This window comes from Strigops habroptila, chromosome 1 (assembly GCF_004027225.2).
Source record: "Strigops habroptila isolate Jane chromosome 1, bStrHab1.2.pri, whole genome shotgun sequence".
In the NCBI taxonomy this organism is placed as follows: domain Eukaryota; kingdom Metazoa; phylum Chordata; class Aves; order Psittaciformes; family Psittacidae; genus Strigops; species Strigops habroptila.
Window position 1 is genome coordinate 46,353,880 of NC_044277.2, and position 21,777 is coordinate 46,375,656.

The following is a 21,777-nucleotide window of genomic DNA, read 5'->3' on the forward strand; positions in this document are numbered from 1 at the left end:
GCCAGGAGAGTGGGTCATTTAAAGCATCCTTGAGAAAACTACCTTTGTTCATCAGGTTTACAACGACACAGAGACAGAAAGAAGGTGACTTACACTGAATTAATGAGTGAGATAAATTCATTGCAGAATTCAAACACAAGGTAAAGGATGATTGCTTCCTATTAAGGAAACAATCTGCTCTGGGTCGTGGTTTCTTTAGTAGGAAGCAATGATTTACCACGTAAGAGCTTGCCACAAAGAAGGCAGTGAGCTATTCTGCATCCTTTGGGAAAAGAAGAAAAGGGCATGAAATCAATTAGGGAAAACTAGATTGGTTATGAGGAAAAGTTTCCTAAAAACAAAGAAAAACCTTCCTGGGAAACCTAATTACTAGAAAGAAAGTAAGCCAAATCCTGGAGAGCATGGTTTCTATACAGTTGAGCTGAGCTGAGGCAAGGGAAATTAGCAGGAAACCTGTGAGATGTGTTAGATTTTATGATTCCAGGGCTCCATCCTGGCATTCACTTGCACTTCTACAGCATTTTGCAGCAGTGGAGCCTGCAGGCAGGAAAACCAGCTGTGTGTATGCGACAGGAGAGATATCCCCTTAGCTAGAGAACTTTTTGCCACTAGCCCTGTTTCCAGAATAGCTCTAAGCCTAGTTACCAGCCTGAGCTGAAACAATTCTTCCAGATCTCCTCCTCTCTGAACAGTCCAATATTAGAAGCATATTTAGTTTTCCCAAGCTACTCTTCATTTTCACGTGTAAAGTTATGCACTTTAGTGTTTGGAAAGCTTTATTATGCTTCTATGAAGATACAAAGTTTAATTGCCCATGCATGCTGCTAGCTCCCAAATCCATCTCATCTCCCAATCTTAACTAAGAGCTCTTAGTATGTGAGGTTGTTCCCAGAACCAGGAGCACACATAATTCCAAGTAGTGATCCAGCTAGGAGGAGGGATAAGACAATGAGATGTGCAGCTTCATCCACCCTGCTAGATCCTATGCAAAGCAGCACCACATGATAGTCAACTCCATCAAATACTGCCAACAGATCTGGCTACATTAGCATAGTAATTAGACTAAAAGTTTATAACTAAAAGAATACGGCGTACCAGAGCAGTTACCATTGTCTCCGTGTAATATCTTCACCTAAAAACCCAGCCGTGAGAATATTTTTGGCAAACAGGCAATAATAGGTTAACCTTTTGGTTATGCCCCCTTAAAAGCTATCCGTTGTTTTATATGTATCTCAACTTCTAGCTAAAGGAAAGTGTGTAAAGAGCAGTAAAATTGCTTCCAAATCTTAGGCTAGCCAGCATGCAACAAACTACATCCAGTACAGAGTATCTGACCTTGTTTTCCTTAGACTGTCCTTGTAATGGTACTTTATAGAGCTGCAAGGCATAGGACAGTACCGACACATGGCCATATGTGAATCATTATATGATGACCAAACACTTGGGATTAATGCCCACACTAGATTAAAAAAAATAAAGAAATAAAGAAAGAAAATGTAGTTCTCTTTCTGTCTTTTTGCTACTATACAAAGATTGGTTGTCAGTCTGCCTAGTCCTTATTCTACTTTCTACCCTCATGTGCCCTAGAATTTCTCAGTAACTTTTTTTTCCTGGCACATATGAATACCATAATGTCATAGTTTGCTCAATGTTTGAATTCAGTCTGTCAGAATGGGTTCAAAATATGTCCACCGGTTCTAGTAAGCAATGCAAACACTCAACATGTAGCACAATGCTAGCACTGGCTAAGAGAACTCTGTACTGTTTTATTTCAGTCTTCCTTTATCTGTGCTTTGGGGCGGCTGCCAGACTGTCATGTCACCATATCTCTGGTTTTTATTCCAGGTATTTTAGTCTAGAAGGGAAACTAGAATACTCGAATTACATATTTAATGGTATGGTGTCTTGTTTCAACAGATTGTGAATCACTTTAGAGGCACACTCAGTTTCATGTATCAGTTCATTTCTCTGTCGATTTATACAGACAGCTTGCCAACAGATGTTGAATCAGTGAAGAACTTTCTACTACCAGGAGTGCTGTTGGGAGTGAGAGAATTTTGTTTGTCTCACATTCAGGGGATGTGTAGAGGTCAGAGCACAATATTCAGATTTTAATTTTCTGACATTTAGTAGTTATGTAAAAGATAGTAAAATTGGTCTAAGAGGGGTCTGGGGGGGGGGGAAAAGGAGTTCAGTCTGTGTATTGCCTAAGAGCAGTCAGTCTTAGCTGAGAAATACAGACTCCACAGTAACGAGGGAGATGATCTGCTAAGACTGATCTGCTAAGATCTCTTCAACCAAAATTGAAAGACAAGCATGAAGAACATATCCTTCAAGATCTTTATGAATGCCTTTAAAGTATTTAAATCAAACAGTTAAGAAATTCACAATTAATTTTGTGGTGAACATTGTGATACTGATAACTGAAACACCAAAGAAACTGTCTCCCAGCTAGACATTCTAACACAATAGGCTATTCTTTTCCAGGAGGTACCATGATCTAGCATTACTTGGCGGAAAAAAGATAAATGTTTCCCCTTCTCTAGAACTAGGCAAACTAGAAATTACAATGTTACACAGATTTTACAAACACTGTTCAAAAGCCCTGGAAAAAGAGATCTCTTTCAGAATCTTCTCATGGAAGTGATGAAGGTTTTCAGAGGAACTGCCTCCTTGCTTTACAAACCACATTTCAACAGAAAGCCTTCTGATGTTAGTTAAGGATCTTGTTCATTCATCTGTGGTAGGGTAGCAGTCTTCAGATCTCGTTTTTGGAGTGAGATGAGATATTTCTGGTGAAATCATGACATCATGATTTTTAGATGCACTATCTAGGAAGACAGCACAGGACACAAAACTCACAAAGGATGGGATCACAGGAAACCTTTAGTCTGATCTGCAGCACACAGCTGGGTCAGTCATGGGGTCAGGCCAGGTTGCTCAGGGCTTTATCCAGCCTTGTCTGGAAAACCTCCATGCATGGAGCCTGCAAATCTAGTACTTTGATCTAAGATGTAAATGTATCATATAATAGCATGAGAGCATACATATACCCTGATTATCCAGTGCTAGAGAAGAGGGAGTAAGAGAAGGGGAGCTAATCTTAACCTCCCATTTACACCTGTGACTGGAAGACCTCACCAGCCTTTTAAATACAGAATGAATTCCCTTTTTCAGAAAATCAATTTTCAGGACATCCTGAGGCATTTTCTATCCCTGCAGTGCTTGACAGAGTAGTGGTTGCCATTTAAAGAACATTTTAGAATTGCAGTAAGATAATATACACACCTTCAGAAAAAAATACTGCAGCTACTGTTTTCTTTTAGCCATTTTTTGAGACAGGAGCCCATTAGAATAAAATAGGTTCACAGTTAACTCACTGAAGTGTTTAAGTCAAGTTGGGTTTGTTTTTAGAGACTTCTTAAAAACAAAACTTTGTAATAGCTGAAGAACAACAGACACTCTGAATTGCCTAATATTTTTGAATGAGCACACAACTTGCTTAGAAAGGCTTTGATAATTATCCCAGCATGCTAGTTACTGAGCAAATGATTTTTATACCGAGTTGCTTGCAGTTTTTTAAAGAAACAAGCAAATGCCTCATGGTAATGCTTAGTAGAGGCAAATTTTAGCGTCCTAACTGAGAAAAGGAGCATGTTGTAGGTGGTGTATTTCTAGCTAATTAGCTGAAAATTAAAAAAGCTCAAGGAAATAAGATGAAACTACTTGCTGAATGGTTTATGCCCTGGAGCAAAAGACACCTTCATAATGATAAAATGCTTTTAATCACCAAAGGTTTGTTTAATCGGCTTTATATTGATATACAACACACAGCACTGAAACTGTGCCAGTGTGGCCCATCCCAAAATTCACTGCAGTAAATGATAATGGCACTTGGAATGAATTTCCCTAATTTAAAAAACCCTCTGAAGGTCTAATCATTCACCTTTGGAAAAGGATCAGGCCAAACAGGCACAATATTGTCCCAGCTGCTACCCGAGTCATGGTTTTCATATTAGATTATTCTTTAAACATAAGAATCACAGTTTCTGACTCCTTTAAATGTGTATATCTGTGTGGGTGGCTGAGCTAGCTTTGCTGCAAACTTTGCAAAATGTCAGATGGAAACCTGGGCTGTGTGGAAAGCTGAGCAAGAGCAAGTGGTTTCCTAACAGCTCACAGCAATGGCACATGTGGTTTCCATCCCACCTCACACCAGGGAACGGTCTAAGTGCCCACAGGACATTTAGGGGACTTACACAGTGTGCACTAGCAGTCGTCAGAAAAGCACTTGCAAGCATGGGTAACTGTGACTTACTCTCCACACCAAACTTTCCTCCATGGCTGTTGCTGCTAAGCTTAGCTGAAAATCTACACAGAAAATGTGCTTAAAGAGCTTTAACTGATCTTACTTTAGAGTAAAAGTGGTTTTATTTCTACAAATTGACCTGTAATTTTTGTCAGGTTTCAGTTTCGATTCATCGCCTGTTGCCTTTCTTCTCCAACTGCACCGACTGCTCCTGTCACTGCGAGGAGGCATCACCACCCAGGTGCTGCCTCACTGCTTGCAAAAGATGACGCTGCTGACTTTAACCATTGAGTTGCCTGTCTACCATAAGAAGCCATGAGATACATGCAGAAACCTGCCAAGAATAGGGTTTCTGATGCAGGCGCTGGCTCCATACCAATCCCTCTGACACAGACAGACTGCCGCCACCTTTTCGTAATTCGTTTCATTTTCGCTCTATGTCAGGCTTCAGAAGGTGCTGATTACATTTACGTAGCTGATGAGCTTCCTAATCCAGTGTCCAATTTCACCTGCATGTTGAATTTTTAGTCTTGTAAAGAACTTAAATCCATGGCTGGAATATGCCCTCTGCACTGGAAGAACCTGTGGTGGAACAAGCATTATATAAGCTAAATGCACAGAGGGGAGGAAATTGGAGGGGAGAGGGTATTTATTAAGTTGTAAAACAAGACTTGGCTTTATCCCAAAGCAATTAATTTATTCCTTTAACTAAAAAAAAAAAAAAAAAATCAAGAAATCTGATCTTTTCACTGTTATATATAACTTCAATCAGTCAATGGGTACAGCCTGTGCAGATCAATCTGAAGAAATATGTTTGCAGCATGTACTTATTGAGTGAAATTAAATCTACAACACTCAGAAGGTTAATCTGTATACCCTTATTAGAAGCTTCAGTGACTTTCATTACAATCTTCTGAGTGCATTACCTCAGGAAACTAAAATCCAGTAGGCATGTTGTTTTTCTCTAAAATCTCACTGGCCATCAGGGACTAGTAGATCTGTAATTTGAATACGAGGTTGCATTTTTTTCTGAGAGCATATGGTTATCACAGTATCACATGCCTGCCAGGTTGTCTAAAACAAGAAGTGTGCTCAAATCTTGTGAAATAGCAAACTAGTATATTCTGCTGTTAAACCTACTTCCCTCCCTCCTTCATCCCCTTTTATTTCTAATAGGGAACCAGACAAGCTACAGATGGGGGGGAGGGGGGGGCAGACTTTTCTCACCAGAACTTTAGAAGTAAATCCATGGGTGGTTTTAAAGGAAAAGAAGGAAAAATCTTTGTTTTCTAGGTCTCTTCTGAGCTGCTGACCCCTATAATGAACTGTGACTAAGGAGATACTCCAGATAAAAGAGAGCGAATTTATAGCACCATAGTGAAACTATACATATTCACATAACCCAACATAAACTGGAGCAGGATGGCTTACTGCTTGGATTGGAAATCCACAGGGACTCCCCTGTGCCCAGGTCTTGCCTGCCTATGGCTGCTGCAGATCCCGGGGCACTTTTCAATGACCATGTGTTATCCCCAAAGTCTAAGCTCTGGTCAGGGTAATTACACTCTGCTTAGTTAAGCCCTCTGGAAATCAGAGCAGCACACAGCTCTCTGCTCTGAAACACCATCTTGAGCTGGTTGGCAGTGTTCAGCTTCACACAGAAGGTGATTATGTTTTGCTGGCTGGAGAAGCGATCCCTGTGTGCTTGCTGTAACAGCGTGTGAGACGATTTGAAACCTGTTAGGGTAGAACATGTGAAAACATGAAGTGTTACGTTACTGTTATTTCAAGAAAGGTCTTCTGCCATAAGTGAGCGATGGGGCAGTGACTTGGAGCATGTCGGAAGTGTGTGCTGGAGTAATTCTAGGGATGTAGCACTGAAGGGGAGATGGCTGGAGAGAATTGGTTTGAGCACAGCTCTGGGAAGTCCAAACTCCTCTGTGCTTACCCCATTTTAGCAAGAGCAAGAGCTATTTCTTCTAGGACTTCCTTGAAGAAACATAAGCAAAGCAATACGCCTGTTAAAGAGAAATAACGTTATTTATCTATATGGCTAGACTATTGTCAGAATAAGCTGATTACGTTTGCAAGGCACATATGAAGTGCTAATAAGTACTAATTAAATATTTTTTCTATGTATCCCATTTCCCATAGACGACAATAAAGTTTTTATGCTACCTGTTTCAGTAGCTAATTTACAGCTACGACTTGCCTTTACCTGACAACTTAGATATATTTGTTTGCTCGCACAGGGAGAGGCTACCTCCGGATCTGAAACAGCAAACAAAACCTGTTAGCAAAGCGCTTAATCTCCGGCGCGCTCAGAGTGGCAGGAGCAGCGAGCAGCGATCCGCGCCGTCACGCGGGCTCTGCAGCCACCGCGCCGCCGGGCAAACGCTCCCTTCACCTACCCGGCGGGGAGACACGCACCGCCCGCCCGGCCTCGGTGAGGCCTCCCGTTCAGGCCGGGGCCCCAAAAGTTTCGCGGTGAAAGTTTGAGCGCCGGCGCCTCCCGGGAGCGGCGGGCAGGTTAGGGGCTGCTGCGCGGGCCTCCACCCGGGGCGGAGGGAGGATGGGGGGGGGAGCGGGTGCGGCGTGTTGGGGGGTTTGCTGCGTGATGTCCTCCGCGGCCTCGCAAGCGGCGGCTCCCCGGGTGCAGCACCCTGCCGGCACCGCCCAGCCCCGAGGCGCCGGGACTTCCCTCGGCGGAGGCAGCGCCGCCGCCCAGGTACGTTTATCGCGGACCGCCCGCAGAAGACGGATGGGGGGGGGGGTGTGTGTGTGTGTGAAGCAAAGTCAGCCCCTGCTTCGTCCGCCCCGGCTCTCCACGGCAAGGGGCTCCTAGCCCCGGGAGCGGCCGCCAAGCGTCGTCCCCTCTCACAGAAGGGGACTGCGGGGCGTCCCCAGAAGTTGCGGATACTGCTGAGCTCTCCGCTGCTTTGCAGAGCTACCAACTTTTCTGCTGACTCCTCGACTGCCTCGCGCACCGTCACACTGCGGGAATCGGGAATTCGGGACAGGTCTTCAAAATTAAAAAAACTGCCTAGTGGTGCCCCTGCGTTTTCAAGCAGTAGAGTGAGTTCTGTTTGCTGCAGTCAATAAACAACATCGTGTAAATTCACCAGTTTAAAAAATGCAAGATCTTGCTTTGACACAGTCCTTTTCTTACTCTTTGCTATCCTAAGATGAGGAAGAAACCTGCAACCCTGCCAGCAGATTGAGAGCCATCAAGTTGCCTTCCTGTTGACTCCAACTTCCCAAAATCCAGGTGACTTCCATGGGGACTGCTTGCTGACTTCCAGCAGTGCTTCAGGCAGGTAAGACCTACGCGTGCCAATCTTTGTCTGCTGAGGTGCAGTGGGGTCCCCATTCCTGACTGGGAGCTGTTACAAAGAATAAAAATGCTTTTTCCTTTTTCAAAGCAAGATGTCCTGCAGCTGTAGAATGAAAGCCTTGATATGGAAAAGTCTGGTAAACCGATGAAGTTCCAATCCCAGTGCTTTCAGTGCTGGAGTGTCTTCTCTGTTCTCTTTAAGTAAGCAAAACTTTTCATGACACTGGCGTGTTAACCTATGTGCTCATGGATAGGACAACTCTGCATTTACCTGTTGTTAACACAAGCATAGCTTTTGTCTGTTTCTTTCTGAAGAATAATTAGTAGAACTTCAGCTTTAAATTAACCTACAAGTGGCTGAAGGTTGACATGTGGATTAAACTAATACAGTCTGAAGTCCAATAGGATTTATGGTTAAGGAGCAGGACCAGGTAAGTGGTTGTATTTGTGCATGTTCTCAGAAGCAGTGCAGGTGCTATTGACTACTTTGAGTCACCTAGTATGATCCCTATGGAAAGATTTAATGGCACCAGAAATCGACATATGCCTCTTTACTAAAATGAGCCTTGTTTATATCCATTGCTTCATTAAAAGCAGGTTTTTTCCTTTGGAAATATATTGAAAGGATAATGAGGAACTAGCGACTTTAATGGCCAAATCAAATGCAAACCATATTTTCTTTGCCACAATAATTTTGCATAACGTGTTGTATGCTTTAAAGTGCATTAATAACAAAACATAATTGCTATAACAACATTGTGGTCTGCAATGTAACAAGGGACAATGAAGTAGAAAAATGTTAAATATGTGCAACTTGGCTGAGTGGGAAGTTACTTTGATGGTGTTGGTGTTTGGAATTTCCTGACTGCTCTTGAAATTTTAAATTTTTAAGCTCTATCTTTTTAAAGGGTTTTTACTGTTTCAGGGTTTTCAGTGGCTGAGTGAAGGATGCTCACTTTGTTTAAACAGTTCTCTCCTTTGACAAGAAATCCCTACCTATTTAATACAAAATACTTCATTGTTTTTGTCTTAGGAATGCTGACAAAATTCTCTTGACTTGATTTGCAAGGTTGGTAGGTAGTAACCTTCCATTACTGCTAAATAAAAGTTGTGCAGGCCAGATGATGTCTTCAGTTACATCTTGACACAACCTTCTTATAAGCATCTCTTCAGGTGAAGAAGTTGCTGAGTTATCAGCAACACTGATGTACTAGTGGGCCTGGACGCTAGGTATCTTCCTCTTTGGCACCAGGTACTGAAATACTGTCTGTCATGCGTTGAGAGAGAAACTCATCACTGCACTGCCATGTCTGTTGTCAGTCCTGTTGTAGCGAGGCCTGCCAGATTTTTTACCATACCCCTGATCCAGCCCAGTAGATTCCTATGGACAGGAAGGGCTACATTATGGGAAGTTTGGTTTGGTTTTTATTATTTTTATTTCAACAAACTTTCTCAGCAGCACTGAGTTTGGTTATCTTGATCTGGTTACACACGTAATTCAAACTTCTGTAAGGACTTTGGCTTCACCCAATCATAATAGCGTAACTTGCTGGAGAAAGAAAATGGCAAATATTGTATGTTTATTCCTAGCAAATATTGGCACAAACTAGAATGAAGAGCAGCACTGCCTGACAAGAGGAACTGCACAAGCATTGTTGAGAGCTGGAGCTGTGCCTTGTGTTAGTTGTGAAGCCAGAAAGTTGAGATGTGGGCAGTGGAAAGGTGATCCTGGAGGATTACCTGCTGTGAAGTAGGACAGAAGCTAACAGATGAGAAGTGAGGGAGGAGGGGGAGCGCTGAAGTGAGAAGATATCTATGCCTCCTTCCGCTGACTTGGCTGAAGTAGCCTGGGCCAGTGTCCAGCAGGACATTCCTCGATACAAAATTTTCTTGCTGTGGTTCTCCAGTGGAGGCATCAGAAAACGTGTTGCTTCTTGAGGTAAGGAAGGAAAGAGGGAAGAAAAAAAATACATGGGTGGGATTGCAGTGTCCTTTTCCTCCTTTTGCTTTTACTAATTCAGTTGTGTCTAAGGAGATGCTGAGAGGGTGGGAATTTGTGGTAACCTACAGTAACATGAATGCTTTGACCACTATAAAGAGCATCTGTTTTTTCCATTAGTATTCTGCTGGCTAAGACACGTGTCTAGATCATCGTTTTTTTCAGGTGAAGGAAAAAATGTGGAGGGGAATTAACAAAAATGTTTCTAAATAGTTTGAGGCAATCTAATGTTTTGCTTTTATATGGTTTTGATTTTGGGACTAAGTGATGGTGTGGGTAACAGTGGCAAGGAAATCTTAAGTTAGCCAAACATACTGCAAACAGATGACATTGGTTTTGTGTGGTCTGGAATAGGAAGAAGCCAGTAATGGTACCTGAATGCTGGAGGTGCCTCTCCTCAGCTGCAGGTGCGTTTGCTTGCCAGGAAGAGAAAGGTGGATGATGTGCTGAAATGAGGAATCATGCCGAAAGCAGGAGATGCACTTTTCCCCATTTTTGGGTGGCTGTTCTACTTCAATTGCTTGTGTTGGCCCGGTGCAGGAATGTAATTCTTCCAGCTGGACCCAAAACACAATTGGAAAAATTCAAGGGTTTTACATTGAAGGAATGTGGATTCCTGAAACGCTTAAATTTGACAATGGTGTTAAACAATTTGGCCTCAGAAGTGAATGAATATAAATTTGTCAAGTTTCGAAATTTTTGGTGCAAAGAGGTCTGTGTTGTCATCTAAGGCATATAGTGGTTTTGTCTGCCAAATTAACCATTTCTCCATGATAAATAAGAACAATAGGTAGTAATTTCTTTCCAGTACTCCAAAAGGACTTGAAGTTTTGGGGTGTTTGTGTCACTATGACATTTTCTGTGAAAATGAGTTGAAACATGTGGGGCATTGGGGTCCATACTTCCAAAAGAGATGGGAGGGAAGTCAGGCTGAAGTAAGAATCGAGTTCAGCATGGGTAAGAGGGATACAGCAGTTTCTTAGGCTACATTAGTTTCCCCATCACAAGCATCCTATTCAGCAGAATGGTCAAGTTACCACACCATGGAGCCATGTTGCGCAGGGCTGGAAGCAAGGAAAGATTTACAGCTTAACTAGGGATGCTGAACCTATGTCTGGATACAGCTGATCTCTTCTCAAAATACTTATGTTGAAAGTAATTGCTTGTTGCCTCTTCCTTCACAGTCACAAGAGAGCATTCATCTTGATTAAAGAATATTTGCAGGTATTTCCTCTTTGCCAGGATGCTAGGGAGTGTTATTCATGACCTTTGCTTTTTAATACTGAAGGAGCAAATTTGTCAGTGTTGTGTGGCCATTTTTCAAGTCCTACTAGAAGACTCTTAGACACAGACTTTTCTTAATGTCACTATCATTTTTTCATATGTGGGTTACAAATCACTACCTTAAATAAATTAAACTACTTATTCAAGCTGAAAAGCCTGAAAAGATCTGATAAGGTAGCAGAATACCTTCAGATTTTGGATGGGTTTGATGTATTTAGAATCTAACCTGTGCTAAAATAGGTAGTCTTAATTAAAACTGATGTTACTCCTGGTTAAAATTAATCTTAAAACTTAGCCAACACATAAACAAAGAATACAGTTTCATATAAATTAAATTTAAATAAAGTAATTGCAAGCAGCATGAAAACTCTTGATACAAATATGATTGTAGTGACTGTGATGGTGGAGTAAATTTGCTGTAGGGTGTTTGATAGTTTTAAAAAAAAAGCATCTTGAACTGCTGTTGCCTTTTAGGAACTTCTATCCACACAAAACTGAAACTACCCTAGTAGAAGAAACATCTGTTTCCATTATCAGAGATGGAATTGTTTGGAAGTGCTCTTGATTTTATGTGCATCTGATGATGCAGGGCTGATATATGGTGCTGCGTGCAACCATGATGGTGTTTGAGCAAGGTCAGCTATATATCGTATGTCATCATGTATTATAGATGCATGTGATGGCTGGTACAGATAAAGGAAAAGCCATCAGCACTATTCCTTAGGTAAATCCTTTGTGGGCTGTAGTTTGATTAAACCAGCATTTTCTGACTTCATAAGGCAGTAAGGTACCCATTCCTTCTTCCTGGAACAGGTTTTAGCTGGATGAACTATCTGAATGTTACAGTGCAGGTGTGTAAGCCCTCCTGGTAGTGGCAAGAGCTGGACAATTGGGGATGATGAGAGCAAGTGGCTGGAGAGAGCAGCAGTGCCAGCCTGTACATGTTGGAAAAGTTCGTGGAGGTGTGGTGTGAGATACTTTGTCTTCAGCGTCATCCATATGGCCTGAGAAAAGTTTTCTCACCCACTCAAAGACACTAGTTTTCAGAAAGAAGGGCTGATAATGCAAGAGTTTTGTGTAGTCAGAGGTGGAAACAAATGATAAAATCACAAAAGCGGGCTTATTTGGAAGCATGCCACTATTCACGGTTTGTGTCTGGATCACTAGCTTTTTTATTGTGAGAAAGTTATGAATCCCAAACAACTTTCCCAAAAGAAACTGATTCCTGCTTTCTAGTACCTCCAGTTTGATTCATTTCTTTCAAAGATACTCATTCATACGTCCACGTCTTATTTATTTGGCTTTTTTGTTTCTATTCCAGATGCTGTCAATGTCCTTTTACATGAAGAACACAGCTCTTGTCTGGGGGAAAACAGAAGAGGTTTGTATTTGTTGGTCCTTTGACTAATGGTTCTTGAAGCATTGCTTATGCTGGGAAGCTTCTGTCTTGTCAACAGAGCAGTTTCTAAAGACATGCGAACAGTGCATTTGCTGCATGACTGAAGTTAGGTGCAAAGACCTAAGTAAACCTTTTGACATAGAAAAGGAAGACTGCAAGTCTGGCAGTGCTAAGAGCACTGTAGGAAACTGTGCAAGAGATAACAGCTAGCAAAGAGCATTTTTATTGTTTTTGCCCAATTTTTACTGCTTCCTTCCAATCCTGTGCATCATCACAGTAGCTGCAAACAGGTACGTGTATATAACATGTAAGAAATGCTATCTTTGCAGAATCAAGGCAGAAGGAACTAGATGCAATAAAGCACCTAGTCATCTTCCTTCCATGTTCCAGATTCAAACCAGATACTTCATGCCCATGCAGAAAACTTCAGACAGAGCATTTACATTCTGTTAATGTCTAGCTGTCTTCTACCGAACAATTAAGTATAAAAGCATTAATATTTAAACTCTGGTTTACATTTTTTGCAGGCAAGTGTATTGCTTTAGAGAAGTGTATAATCTTAATGGCACAGAATTGGGAAAAAAACCTCTAAAGCTCTGAATGCAATTTTGTTGTTCTTGAAATCTTTTGTGTCTTCTGAATGCAGTTACTTTGTTCATTCAACAGCTATTTTTTAAGGAGAGTTCCTGCTAAGCCTTATGTGTATGTGTGTGAAACTCAGCAATTATAGATGTAACAGTGCTGAGTATTTAACAGTATTTAAAAATACAAACTTATGGAACATGCAGTACTTGTACATTTTAGAATAACTGTTAAATGTCTGCATTTTTCTTTTTCTGTTTATTTGGATGCATGTGTACTTTAGCTCTGTTAACAGATTTCTCTTGCAAATATTTTTCAGTAAAATGTCTTCCTTTAAAAGCTTGAGTTTTTTCTTGTGTTCTTTGCAGTAGTTTACCAGACACTTCTATCAGATATGCACTTATAAGGGTTTCCATTTTGTTGAATTTTAACACTTTTCCTTTTGCTGACCAGGTCAGTTTCAACAGCTACTTTTCAGCTTCTGGTAACATCATTCCAGCATTCTGATTCATGTTAAGGAGTTGGCTTTTTTATGACACACAATGTCTTCTATGTTCTGTTCTTATAAACTTAATTTTATAGCCCTTTTCTGGCAGATGCAGGGCATCAGGTAAAATACTTATTTTTTCTGAGCTCTCTGCTGTGCAAGAAAATGATCTTTTTGGTAAGGTTTCACGTTCAATCTCATTCTGTTGAACTTAGTGGAGACAATTGGGTTTTTGCAAGTCCTTCCCAAGTTGCAAAATAGCTGAGTAAAAAGACAATCCATTCATTTCCTTTCTGCAACATTACTGGTATCATCTTACAGTGACATCTGCAAAACTCAACTTAGATTCATGTTTGAGGGTAAATATCGAAGTATGACTCCTGGAAGCGTAGGCTGAACTGATGCCAAGGCACTGTGAGTGGAATTGTGTTGTGGGAGTGACTGCAGGCATCCTTCCTCAGGCACACAGGGTCCTGTGGTCCAGAAGCAGAGGCGCTGGGTTGCCCATCACAAGTAACTGGAAGCACCAGGGTGCAACCTGGCTGCCCAGGATGCCTCCAGCTGCTCCTGTAGCAGCTCAACTGTGACAGTTGGTGGGCACTGGCATACTGGTGTGACACCTGGGCGTCTCACTGCAGGTGCCACCTCCCTCTGTTAACAACAGCAGGCAATGTTTGCTGGTGTGGAGGTGGACTGTTCTCTGCAGCCACTTTGAGAAACACTTGGAACTCATCCAGGGGTAGAAGGAGCATTGAGATTGTGAGCAGAAACCTAAGCATTGAAAGCAACAGCTTGTAGGAGTTCCGGCTTGTATATAGTATGCTGTTTGCACAGTCTCTGGTGAAGAATAAAAATTTAACACAAGAACTAGCTGCATCTCTTGCTATTCCAGGTTGGCGTCTCGGGGAAGATACTGAAGAAGATGCAGGCATGCTGAAGATTTCAGAGAAGTGGGCCATGTGTCCTTCTGAAAGCTGAAAAGTAGCTCCCTGCTAAGGTCATGAACCTAAGACAAGTTTTTGTGTCTGTACTGATATTTGGAGTAGCTGGTCTACTCCTCTTCATGTATCTGCAAGTTTGGATTGAAGAACAACATACAGGTATAGTAGACTTTCTCTCTCTCTTTTTTCTTTTTTTTTTTTTAATGTAGTTGTGTCCTGTATTTAAAAGATGACTGTAATGTCTGTTGAATACATGTGGGCATCTGGGGGAGTCCCCCCATTTGGCAGTAGAATGGCACTGAAAACAGACTTGTTGTAATTGCTACACTTCATAAGCATTAAGAGATTTCTTGAGTCATATAAGATGCTCCCAGCTACCTGATCATATTGTATCAGCTTCATTTGCAAAAGCAAGTGTTGCAAAAGCATACTGTGTATGTGTGAAGCCAAGCAAGTCCAGTTTAGAAATAGTTCTGTATGATGATTTTCTGTGGGTCTTGTACATTTATGTGGCAAAGCAATTCTTTGAGAGTTACTGCTATGTCTTGTAGACAAAAGTGATCTTTTAAGCAACAATGCTCATGTGGAATCATCCTATCCCATTTTTTTTGTTATTTGAGACAGAGTTAGATACTTAACTTACAAGACTTTTTTATATATAGCATCAGAGTCATATTGCAACTTCAGGTAAATCTGTTCTAGCACTCAGGATCATGCTTCTGAGTTGAATTTCTGTTATTCCCCATTTACCGTATTTTGGTTCGCACCACAGGTTGATCTGGTTCCTTCATGGATGAAATTAAACTATGCTATTTATCTCAGCCTCTAGCAGATTTTTAGTTCACAGGACCAGCCTAAAGTTAGTCTGAAGTAAACCCCCTGGAAATGTGAGTAGGGTGGATGTCAATAAGGTCCTTAACACCCATTGTTTTGCTCTGCAGGTCTACTTATTTTTGTGGTGTTTCTTGATGTCATATCCTTGATTTTAGTTGTATACTTTTTTTGTTTTGGGGTTGTTAGGGTTTGGCTTTTTGATTGTTTGTTGTTTATTCGTTTGTTTGTTGTTTGTTCAGGTTTCCCCATTAGCAATCCAGAATATTCCCAACTTGTTATGAAGTCCTGACATTTATGTCCTTTCATCTCTTGCTCAGCTTCCATTTCCTCTGTAAAACTCTTTAGTATGCTGATACCATTGTGAAGAAATACACCTCTAAAACCACATTAGTCTTCTGGCTTTATTGATCTGTGCTTTTATTCTATATGAGCTGCTAGGCTCCAGTATGTTTTAGAGAGCAGCGGTGAGGGGGAGAATCTAGTGCATCACTCTTGCAATTGTTTGACAATGACCTTGAGATTTTTTTCAACTAAACTGCAATGATCACAACATTAATTTCACGTTGTTAATGTCCTTGGGCTGGTCCAAGATATTTGCAACCTTGTGTTTTGTTAATATATGTTAATTTTGTTAATCTATTAAAAGAGGTAGTACAGACTCCCTTGGGAAAGGTTCCTTTGTAATCAGCACCAGGGTCCTGACACCAGGGTGCTGGCAGAAACAGACCATGCTGCTGGGGGGGGGAAGCTTAATTGAAAATCTCTACCCTTGTCAGGAATGTTAAGGGCAGATATCCTTGCTTTCAAGGTAGTTCAGGAATGTAGATGAGAATTGTAGATTATTGATTTATTTACTTGCTGACATTCTTCACATTCCTTGCATCTTTTCTTGTGTTGCAATTAACCTTTCTTTCCTTGAAGTGCTCCTTGTTCCTATTTCTCACTGGTTTTTTCCTTTCTTTTTGTCTGTATCTATCTACCATTAAAAAGAAACAGGAAAAAAAATATAATAAAAGGGAAGTTAGAACACAGAGCATTCTTTTGGGCAACCAGATGCTTTCTTTGGGGTTTTCTTTGATGTATTGCCATAATCTTCTTCAGGAGAGAGGCTTCTCCTTGCACAGGTAAGTCATTTCCATGTGAAAACATTTCCATAATAAAATGGAAACCTTTGGAGAACAACAGAATGGTTAGTGAGCTTAAAGTGTGGCTGCAATTTTGAGTGCCCTTTTATCCTACTGGACTGCTGTTGTGACAGCATTTCAGCAAGATCTAAAAAGAAGAATTTTGGCATTCTCTATAGTCACTAAGTCCTGCACGTCACAAAGATCATGGTGAAAAATCACTCTTTGGTGCCTGCTCCTGCCTCTTCTTCCAATTTAACATGGAGAGCCATTCTTTTTTATTTCAAACACCTGTATCTCCTCTAAACCTTCTGCAGGTCAGTTCTCTAATGTTGCCCCCTGTATGCTGCTTAAGAGCCGATACGAAATAAAATGTTTTTGCATATTCACAATATACATTAGTTCAGTTATGGGCATTTTGCAATTTTTATTTTTTTTTCCTCTATTCTGCTGTGTTTTTCATACTGCCATGTGTTGTGCACTGTGGCTTTTTTTGGGGTGAGCTGTGTCTAGAAAATCCCAAATTGACAAGTATCTTTACAAGGATTTTATGTGTTCCTTTAATCGTATCACTAGTCACACAGCTGTAAGACAGCAAGATTTAATCTGCAAGTGCCTGAGCATGTGATTCGATGTTCTATTAAGAAATGGAAACTGTGCCTCATGCTTCTCAACTGCCGTGCTATGAGCCTGTAGAGACAAGTGTGTGTTGTATGCAGAACTATTTTTATCTTCCACCGTACCCTGCACGAGACCTACAGCATTCATGTTTGTATTTAGTTGCTGAAGAATGGAAAGTTGGATGTGTTTGAGTTTAGGAAAGTATCTGTTGTGCACGAATGAGGTGCTGCTGTTTGCCATGCATTCCTCTGAATATCTGACTTGGAGTCTTTATAAATCCAGAAGAGAGAGTACATTTTACTTGATTGTAATGTTCATATTTCTCAGGCTCTTCTAGCTGTGGTGTGAATGATTCCCAATTAGATGTAGGTATTCCAGGGAATCGAAAAATTGTATGGTAATTTACAATTTCCTTAGTAGAGTTTGTCCTACTATATTAAAGTCAGACTATTGCTATCACATTCACCATTCTCATTGCTACCTTTTCTCTTTCTAGCTCTTCATAATTTTTCCCACTAGACCTAATGTCACTTTTTTTCATAGTTTGATTCTGTTCTCTATGTCTCTCTTCTTTCTACTTGCTTTTCATACCTCTGGGATCCTGTGATTTGATTCCCCCATTTGTCTTATTTTCCTCTAGACCTGATTTTATCTAAACATGGGTTTTTTCCTCATTTACTTTTGCAAACTACTTCCCTCATCACTCGAGTTATCCAGCCCAGGAATACCTTCCCTAATCTTTCATCCTGTCTGTCTACTTCAGATGCACCTGCAGGCTCAGCAGCTGGGTACGCTTCTCAGCACAGCCACGTCTTCTGCTCCCTCCCACTGTGCTTGGACTCTTCAGATTATTTCTAGTCATGTTCGTAATCCCTAGATGTTAAAAAAGAGAAAATCTTTCATTTACAGGTGTCTAAGAAACAGCTGGTATCTGTACAGTGGTCCTCTCTGATGGCTTTTCAGAGATATTAGCAGACTGCGAGAACGGGCGAGTTTCTTGGTTTGGCTCTGTGGATGGAGTTCATGAAGGCAGGATGATTTATCCTTACTCAGATGTAGCAGAGCCCTTTGCTTGGGTGTCTTCAGTTCACCTCAGTGGAGCAGTGTGGAACAGACTTGTCAAGAAGAGTCCAGCATGACTTTATCTGGCTGAAAAATTCATTGACATCAATGCTGATAATGCAATATATATGGAACACTTCAGGTTCTCCATATATAAATATATTCACTTACATATAAATTCATATACATAAATAAAGCCTGATGTGAATTCACCTAGGTCTTAAAGCTTTACTTGACAGCCCTCCATATGATCTTGCATTCTTCAGTGAAAGCATCAGATATTGCGGCACTGATTAGAAAGCCATTACTATTTATTACATGCTCAGTAATTTCCAGCACTGTTAATCTTACACAGGGGAAGTGAACTGCTGGGTCTTCCAGAATTGGTGTGGAGTTTTATAACATAAATCACCTGAATTAGGGGGGTGTGAGGTGCAAGGGACACTTGCATTTTAATCCTGCTGTATTATAGATGTGAAATTAATTTCAAGTTAAGGTTTCTGATTTTGTACTTTGAAACTCTTCCTTTTTTGGATGGGCTGATGTGATTTAGTGTGACTACAAAATAATCTGTAAAATCTTCACTGTTTTTGTGGGTTAATTTTTATTTAAACCTTGCCTAAGTGGAGCAACATTGATATGGCTTAAAGATCATACGTAATGCATTGCAAAGGCAACTGTTTACACAGAAGTCATAGTTTTCCTAGGCAGTCTTCAGGAAATGCATTAAACTAACATATTTGTAGAAACCAGATTTGTAAGTAAAGGAGAAAAGGACACTGCTCAATAATAGTTATTAATCATGAATTATTTAGTTCTTTTAGTAACCTTGAAATATTTCTGTTGTCAAAGTCTTGTGTAGTTCATGGGAGTCTTCTCTGCTGGAGAATGATAATATGCAAGCATATCTTCCTGGTTTGCAATGTCCAGTTACTAAAATGAGGCTGTTCTAACGAGGCTGGGTGTGTTTAGGTTTTACCTTTCCCATCAGAATATGATGTCTCCTGTGTCAAAAAGTGTTTTTGTTTCTTTGCTTTTTTAAAAAACCGCTTCATTATTGGATCGAAGGAAAAAAAAAAAATAAAAAAGAGGATTCAGTAGGATCAGTAAATGCTGCTTGGTGACCAGTTATAGAGTTGTTAAAGTCCCAGAAATACTACAAGATTTTATTAGGTGAATTTCACCATATAATGAGTTTCCTTCCCCCTCCCTCCGGCCCCCACCTTTAAGCTGTAGAGAGAGAACAATTGTCTGCACAAAAATCTCTATTTAGAAACAGGTAGAGATTGATACTTTGTCAAACCATAATGATGTAAAAATATACGTAAAAGCTAAATATAAGAAATTACGGTTTTCAGAGCTAGTGATTGTAGAGTCTCACACCATCTTCAGCAGTTGCAAAACCCAGAAGCTTTAAGAAAAATAATTTAAATTTTCATACTGGTGCATATAACATTTAAGACTGTAATTTTCTGTTTGTGAGGATGTTCTTCCTAGATCTGTCTGTTTAGCAGCCCTCAATCTTGCATCTCATTCACTTTACTTTTATCATTCCTGTAGCTAAATTACATCTAATTTTAGAAATCCTTCTTTCTTAACAGAAATTCCTGCCATGATGGTTTTTTGAGGGCATTGTGGAAGAGCATGTCTGAGTTGATGGTATGCTTTAATCCTTTGGTATTTAGCTTCTGTTTTCCAGTGGTATTTAAAAAAAAAACAAAAACTAAATGGGATGAGTTTTCTGGGGCTCCTCTCAGCTATAGATTCAATAACATGTTTCTGCAGAAGCTGATGACATTTCACTTATTATTGTGTATAAGCTTTTGACAACCCACTCAATCTTGTTCATACCTAGACCACAGAGGTCTACTTCTAGAAAAGTGTAGCACATACCTTAACTGTACTGAGGACACCTAAACATACTTTTTCTTGCCTATTTTCAAAATATGAATTTCGAAAGAGACTACTATAACTTTCTTGTATCTATAGGTATGTAACTGATCTTACTTCAGAATTTGTATTGTAACTACTGCTGGAGGGGGTTTGGGCTTGATATTGGAACACTTACATAGTGGGGTGCCCTCTTCCCTGGAGAGGTTGAGTGTCAGTCATACTGTCTTCAAAAGGCTGTTTTGAGTTGGATATGAAACATGTATAGATAGTCTTCACACTATTTTCCAGTTATTCAGATCCTTGGAGCACAACATCTATATGACATTTGTAAATGTGATTTTACATGGAGCTTTTAGCAATCATTCTTTCTATTTCTATTAAGCAGCTATGCTTTGGTTTACATGGTATATGAGTTATTCAACTTCTGTTTGATTTTCTAACAGATGTGCTGTCATTGAGTGGTCAATTTTCAGTTATTGTCCACCAGCGTTGTTGCTTTTAATAACTTTCAGTTCATAGCACCTCTTCAGTTCCAAAAAGCCTTTGCTTAGAAGCTGATCATTCAGGCAATGAAGCCCTGCAGTCTTGTCTCTTCAGTGTGCTGATTGTATGATGCAGTACCGTTTAAGACATACATATAGCTTTACACAGCAAGAATACTGTAGAGGTAATTTTTACCTGGCAGGTCATTTAGAAGTAATGGTAGAAAAACTCTGAGGTGAAAGTTTCTCTGTTTCTGACTTGTTCCATTTTCCTTAAGTGCACAGCACATCTTTAGAATAGCAAGCGACTGCTGCTGGAGTACATTTAGGGCTGCTTACTTCTGTGTCTGATGTCGAACTGCTTTGATATGTCGCTTGATTACAAACATTCCTGTTAGAGCATGTGATGTGGTCTCTGCCAAAAACCTTTGGCTTCTCACTACAATTAAATTAGAAATTCTGGTATTTGTTTTTAGTGTGAGTAAATACATATATGTATGCATGCATGTTTACTTTTAGTATCCTCTTTATTTCCCTTCTTTGTGTGGGAGTAGGGACTGCTGGTGGGAGAAATATTTTTGAGAGAAATCTCCTCACTGCTGTCAGGTATTTGGATACATGAGGATCAGTTTATATGGAAGAATTGTTTTGGTGCTCAGTCTCAAGAGCCTTTGTTTCTGTCATTTTGCTTCCATTTTACTCATTTGGTAAATTTTTGCTTCCATTTTACTCATTTACTACAAACAGGTTATTGCTATAAATTAGGCATAATTCTTGGTCATCTTGCAACATCTGTGAAATTAAACACTTCAAGAGGCTCACAGGTTACAAGTAATGGGAGGCATTTCGGTGTACAAGGGATTAATGTCCTACAGATGACATGTATGATTTAGCTGGAAGAAATGTGATGTACATTTCAGAGAAAAGGGTTCAGGGAAGAAGAAAATAAGAAAATTTCCTTTGCTTTTTAAAAAAAACCCAAAAAACAAACAAACAACCCTAGGGTGGTTTTTTTGTTTGTTTGCAGTTTTTTGTTTGCTTGCTTTTATTCTTAATTTTAAGGTAAATATTGCGTGGCAGCATGGCGATTGGCTGGGCTTTCAAGTTTGGGTTTCTGCTGCCTCAGACAACTATCTCACTTGTATTTTGGGGGGGTGTTGTATTTATGTTAATGGCATTTTTAAAGAAAAAGAATGTTTCTGCATTTTTACAGTATTTTTGTGGAAGACATTTCATGACTGTCAGTTTGAAACTGGGAAGATTCATGTCACATCAGCATATAGTGTTTTCCTTCCCAGCTCCTCCAATTTTGAGCCTGATGGCTATATCTTTAGGAGTCAATGTTACTGTCTTTAGTCACAAAGGAGAATTAGTTGAGTACTATCAAATGCTATGTTTAAACAACAACAACAAAAAAAACCACCTA

The 21,777-nt window shown here is 40.2% G+C and overlaps 1 protein-coding gene across 3 annotated transcripts in view; it reads left to right on the forward strand.

Annotated features, from left to right (window-relative positions):
* The first annotated feature begins 6,784 nt into the window (after positions 1-6,784).
* CHST9 (carbohydrate sulfotransferase 9) overlaps positions 6,785-21,777 on the forward strand; it is an 86,469-nt gene continuing 71,476 nt past the window's right edge. The window contains exons 1-4 of one of the 3 annotated variants that reach the window (XM_030486268.1): positions 6,785-6,838; positions 7,495-7,626; positions 12,248-12,307; positions 14,287-14,494. In XM_030486268.1, the coding sequence (XP_030342128.1) occupies positions 14,395-14,494 (100 nt within the window). In that variant the 5' untranslated portion in view covers positions 6,785-6,838; positions 7,495-7,626; positions 12,248-12,307; positions 14,287-14,394. Of the gene's footprint in view, positions 6,839-7,101; positions 7,385-7,494; positions 7,627-12,247; positions 12,308-14,243; positions 14,495-21,777 lie in introns of those variants that run through there. The other 2 variants (XM_030486258.1, XM_030486277.1) reach the window with 2 other exon arrangements.